The 5783-nt window shown below is 29.3% G+C and overlaps 1 protein-coding gene across 1 annotated transcript; it reads left to right on the top strand.

Moving 5' to 3' along the window:
• Positions 1 to 1501: 1501 nt before the first annotated feature.
• On the top strand, positions 1502 to 5057 carry LOC101515757 (tetratricopeptide repeat domain-containing protein PYG7, chloroplastic). The gene is made up of 6 exons (XM_004496300.4): positions 1502 to 1727; positions 2205 to 2292; positions 2534 to 2597; positions 3298 to 3581; positions 4030 to 4176; positions 4444 to 5057. Exons 1-6 carry the CDS (start codon positions 1570 to 1572, stop codon positions 4726 to 4728), a joined length of 1026 nt encoding a protein of 341 aa, XP_004496357.1. The 5' UTR covers positions 1502 to 1569; the 3' UTR covers positions 4729 to 5057.
• The last annotated feature ends 726 nt before the right edge of the window (positions 5058 to 5783 follow it).

Raw genomic sequence — 5783 nt, 5'->3', positions numbered from 1 at the left:
AATTGAGATGTCCAAAGTTATCAACTAAAAGAACTTCGCAACTCCAAAATTGATTGAATCAACTATTAACCCTAAGAAATATATTGTTTTTTAAACTAAACCCTAAAAATAAACAATTTGAAATGATAATAAAAATTATAGAAAATTGAATTAAGACGAAGTACAACGAAATAATTTAATAAAAATAGTTGATTTCTCTCTTTTCCTTAAATGAAACAAGTTATTTTTAGTAATAAAAAAAAAGGTTCTTCTAAGACTTCACAATCAAGCTAAGAGACCTTATTAAAAACACATGCTTGGAACTCTTGTGGATAGCAAATGGATACATGTTGGATTTGAAGCTTGAAGTTGTAGTTATCTCATGAGAATAGATTTGCTTATGATTAAAAATATAGTTTTAGTTTATTTAAATGTATTCTATAATCGTTCAATTTTAATTATAGAAATTGTTTATTGCGTATGTATAATCGTAGAGAATTTAAATATTTTTTGAAATTTAAAATAAAGATAAATATAAATGATTTTATTTTACTGTTTTTAAATTTAAATTATAATATTATTTTATAATTATTAAATTTGACACTGATTTAAAATACTAAATATAGATAAACATAAAACAATACTAAACAAACTTTACCTTAAGGTTTGTTCTAATCAAGATTAAATTTAAATTATTTTAAATGATTTATTTTTAATTAAAATTCATTAATCATTCAGTTCAATCACTTATTTATATCAATATATTCTCTAAATAGTTTATATCATCTTTTATAAGAATCAAAAGACTTAGTATAAAATAAGTCTAAATACCACTCGAGGTCCCATAACTTAATTTTAGTTAACGTTTTAGTTTTTTTTTTTTTTCTTCTCAATTAGGTCTTTTATTTTAATTTTAAGTGACAATTTGATATTTTATGTTTTAAAATGTCAACAATATTATTCTTATTTTTTGCAAAAATTCATAAAACTTAGAAAAAATTTCAAACAAAACTCATAAAACTAATTATCATCCTCAATATAATGTAATTTCATCAAATTCATAACTTAAATATTTAAATAGACTCATATTTTCATCTCCAACAACATCAAATAAAGAATGACAAATATAAGTTTATTTGAAGATTTGAGTTACGAATTTGATTAAATTTATTTTATATTACAAAATATAATTAATTTTATGGATTTTGTATGAAAATTTTGATGAATTTTTGTAAAAAAAAAAAGATAATATTATTGACGTTTTAAAACATAAAAAATTAAATTGTCACTTAAAATTAAAATAAATGACCAAATTAAAATAAAATAAAAAAGATAAAAGACTAAAACGTCAAGTGATCACAAGTCTTAATAATAAAGTATAAATTAATTTATAAAGACTTGTAATATCATTAAATTAAAAATATGAAAACTTATACTTGGTACACTATAAAATTTTCAACACCTAATTAACACATAATTTTCTGTTCTCATTATATCACATATACTACTAGTATATTATCTTCTCTATTTCTTTATATCTGTTACTGTCTAAAACAGGAACAACATCCTAAGAAGAAGAATAAGAAGAAGATGAAGATGGGTAGTTCCACCTTCACTCATTTCTCCTACTCTTCTCCTTCTCTCTCCTCTCTATTTCCATCTAAATCCACCTTTCAATCTCTTCCTTCTACCCTTATCTCCAATCCTTTCCCTTCTAAATTTCTCACTTCATCACCATGCTCTCTAAAGTAATTCCATTTCCTCTCTCTCTCTCTCTTTCTACCATTTTTATGGAGTGCTTCATTTTAAATATTGTTAGTTATTAATGTTGGTGTTTAGTAGAGTACTTAATTGTTTAACTGTATAATCGGTTCTTAAGTTAATTTTCCTTTTCCAAGTTTATATGTTTGTAGCTTGTTTTTAATTGAGTTGTGATTTGTGCTGGAATGTGGAGGAAAAGTTAATTCCTGGATTTCTAGTGTGTTACATATTCAAGACTTATAGTTTTGTTGTTACGCATGTTTGGATTCATAGTGAATTTAGCTAAATCACGATAATGATGTGTTTTATTGAAGCTCAAAAGTGTAATTTTTTGCCAAAATTAGAGTGCCACGCTATGATTCTATCAAACTCGCCGCAAATCCAAACATGCTATTAGAGGGTTTGTTACTTTAGTGTCTCATTATAATGCATGGTTGATTGTTAACTTGGAACACTGTTTACAGAAAGATCAAAGCCTTGGGAATTCAGCAAACAGGATTCACTCCAAGTGGAGACAACCTTGATGCAGTCAAGAGTGGGATTGTTCTCCAGGTTGTTTTGATTTCATGTGCTTTACATAAAAAATTAAGCATATTTGCACATAATGCATTGTTTTTTTTTAATTTATTTACCTGACAAAATCAACCCAGTGATTTGGTTTTGTCTAAGGCTTTATTTCTTATACCATTATCAGTTTTATCTTGTATACTAAGTATTCACATTTCATGCTTTATGTTCACAACCTTGATTTCGGGCTACTAATTTTTTTTCCTTCTATTGTGTACGAAGACAGATGTTTGAAAGGGCAATGCCAATGGAACAACCACTTATAACCATTTTCACAAAACAATCCGAGAGTAATTCCCTTTCTCGTTTTTTCAATTTTCTTATTCATAATATTCTTATTTATTACTATGAGTGAATTGCTGTCTTGTGTTTTATAGAAAAAATGCAAAAAAAATTTAAGGTTAAGAGGTATATGATTTTGCTGATACCAAATTTTCCTGCATGTGTTAGTTTCATTTTGATTAGCCTCTGAAACATTGTATCCATATACCAATGATCAAGAAATGCCACATTATTGACTATTATGCCAAGATTTAGAAAATATAAAGAAAAACGACGACAAGGTTTGTTAGGAACTACTAGTTGAACTATCATGCCAGTCTTATGCATTAACTTTTCCCTAAGTTCCGTGGTTAATCACATAAGTAGATGTAGACTATGCGCAGGTAAATGATTAACACTAATTATTATTCATTTGGTTAGAAGAACATACAGTAACATTACTAAAAGAATTAAGATCATGAGCTAGGTATTGATTCTGTCTTTATGAATGGTACAAACTGCACGCTACAGAATCCCAATAGGTATTTCCATTAGATGCGGTTGTTTTTATGTTCACAATATTCAATTGTTAGTTAAGTAAAATAGATGAAAACATTGTGTGCCTTGCTTAATTCTATGCATTGTGCTCTGAAACTTCAGAATTGTTTTTTAATTACAATAATCACACAAATAATTGCCTTTTTTAATCTTCTCTTTCTGGATTCTCAGTGACTGACTTTACAATGGAAAATCTTCAAGATTGGAGAAGATCATCAAAATGGGTTTTGCCATTCTTGTTTGGACAAACCATATCAGTTATTTCTCCTGGTGTTTCATATGCAAGCAACTCAGTGAAGATAAATGAGATCTATCAAGTCGGGGAGTTGTTTGACGTAGGAATCCAACTAATATACTTGCTACTGCTGTTGGGTTTGCTAGGGGCTGGGACTTACTATGTTATTCGACAAGTTCTTGTCCGCAGAGAACTCGACCTTTCTGCTAAAGAGTTACAGGTAAGAACTTATACATCTTCCTTTTAGTCATTCATACTACTAGATGTTTCACTTGAACACCTTGAAGGAGATTAGACCCTGAATTTTACATGTTCATTGTACGATTCTGTTTTTATCCTGTTAAGTACCATGACATACATTAATCTTGTTTGGATAAACAACTTGATTCAGCGTTTATAATATAAGTGTTAGTATATTAGCTATTTTTATAACAAAAGATAAAATAAATTCAAACAGGTTTTATATAAGCTATCTTTAAGAGCTTCTGGAAATAAGTTGAAAACAACTTATGGACATGTCATAAGCTATTTCCATAAACTCTCCTAAACAGTCTCAACATAAGTTCAAATAAGCCAACCCAACGAGACCTGTTATATTATACACAAGCTACTTAGAATAAGTTGTTTTATGATTTTCTTTCCTTTCTCATTTTCTTCCATAATCTCAGGAGCAAGTCAGAAGCGGTGATGCAAATGCAACTGAGCTTTTTGAACTTGGTGCGGTGATGCTGCGGAGAAAATTTTACCCAGCTGCTACCAAGTTTTTGCTTCAAGCAATTGAGAAATGGGATGGAGAAAGTCAGGATCTTGCTCAGGTTAGATGATTTTGTTAATTGCTAAGATAATAAAATTATATATGCTTAATTTGGACCTTACTTTGGATTGGAAATAGGAGAATAATAGTTATTGATCATGAGTTATAGTTATACAATTCTACTATTATTGTCCTGCTCCTTTTTTTAGACAAATGTTAGTAACTTAGCATATTAGTTGTTACATTAGTATTTTTATTAGTGGTTTGTTCTGATATAACTTGTTAGTAACTGATTTGGTAATGATCACCCGGCAATCCATCAATATAGGTTTACAATGCTCTTGGTGTCAGCTATGTTCGTGACGGAAAGCTCGACAAAGGAATTGCTCAGTTTGAGACAGCTGTGAAGCTTCAACCAGGCTATGTTACAGCGTGGAACAATCTTGGCGATGCATATGATAGTAAAAAAGAATTTGGGTCTGCTCTGAAGGCATTTGAAGAAGTCCTTCTATTCGACCCTAACAACAAGATTGCGCGGCCGAGGAGAGATGCTTTGAAGGAACTTGTTGGAATGTCCGAAGGAGTTACTGTCAAGTATAGAGAGAAGAAATGATTGACATTCTACCCACTCACACTATAAATATGGCATACTTGAAATACACAGTTTTCAATCAATATCTTGATTATGTTTGAAGGAATTTTGGCTCTATTGTTGTATGAGGTAGCATTTTTTTTCCTTGTTACACAGTATTTTGGTAGAATGATTACAACAAAGGCATGAACTCATCAACTCATGCTAATTACTACTTAATGCTAATGGCATGCATAGTTGAGGTAAAGTATTGTTGGGAATGGTTGAAAAAATGTATTGACATGTGAGACGTTTTCACGTTGTTAAAATTATTTTTTCACAAACTTGTTTATAGAAATTTTTGATGTCCATGTTCTGGATTTATGCTTCGACGTTGTTCTTACAATGTCCCTTAGGAATTCACATGAAGTGGCGAGACTTATATGAATATACCAATTAAAAATATAATGTTAATGTGTTGTTAGTATTATGTATATTGTTGTTTTTGAAATTTATCGCTGCAAAAGTTATGTTAGTGAATGGAACTACTCGATTGGTTATGGGATTTATCATTTATCATTTATTATGGAAGAAGCATAAGCATATCGAATTCAACCTATTTAAAGAGTAACTCACTTTGAGGGTAAAAGTAAATAATCTCAAGTATTGATGTTATGTGGGTATGCATAACATTATGGATGTGTTGAAATATCAACTATTGCAACTTTTTCATTTTCTAACAGGGGGTGATAATAGCACTTAACTAGCTGCTGAAAGTATCATAGGGAGTTAGGATTTTAGGGGAATTGTACCATGCGGCCCAAATGTTTTTGTATTTACTTCTTTATTTCTACCCCATTCTACCCAGAATACAGTTTCAAATTTTAGATGGAAATTTTAAATTTTCGAAATAAGGATTACATTTCGAAAGTTTTGTAAATCTGAAAAGTTTTGAAAGTTACAAATCTGAAAAGTTTTCAAATATAAAAAGTTTTGAAATTTTCCTATTTAAAAGTTTTGAATTGTTTTTAAATTTCGAAAATTCTGGAATTTTCGAAATTTCAGAGTTTTGAATTGTTCGAAAGTTTCAAAAAATT

This window comes from Cicer arietinum, chromosome 4 (assembly GCF_000331145.2).
Source record: "Cicer arietinum cultivar CDC Frontier isolate Library 1 chromosome 4, Cicar.CDCFrontier_v2.0, whole genome shotgun sequence".
NCBI lineage: Eukaryota > Viridiplantae > Streptophyta > Magnoliopsida > Fabales > Fabaceae > Cicer > Cicer arietinum.
Note: the sequence above shows the minus strand (reverse complement) of the source record. Positions and strands in the feature narration are given on the sequence as shown.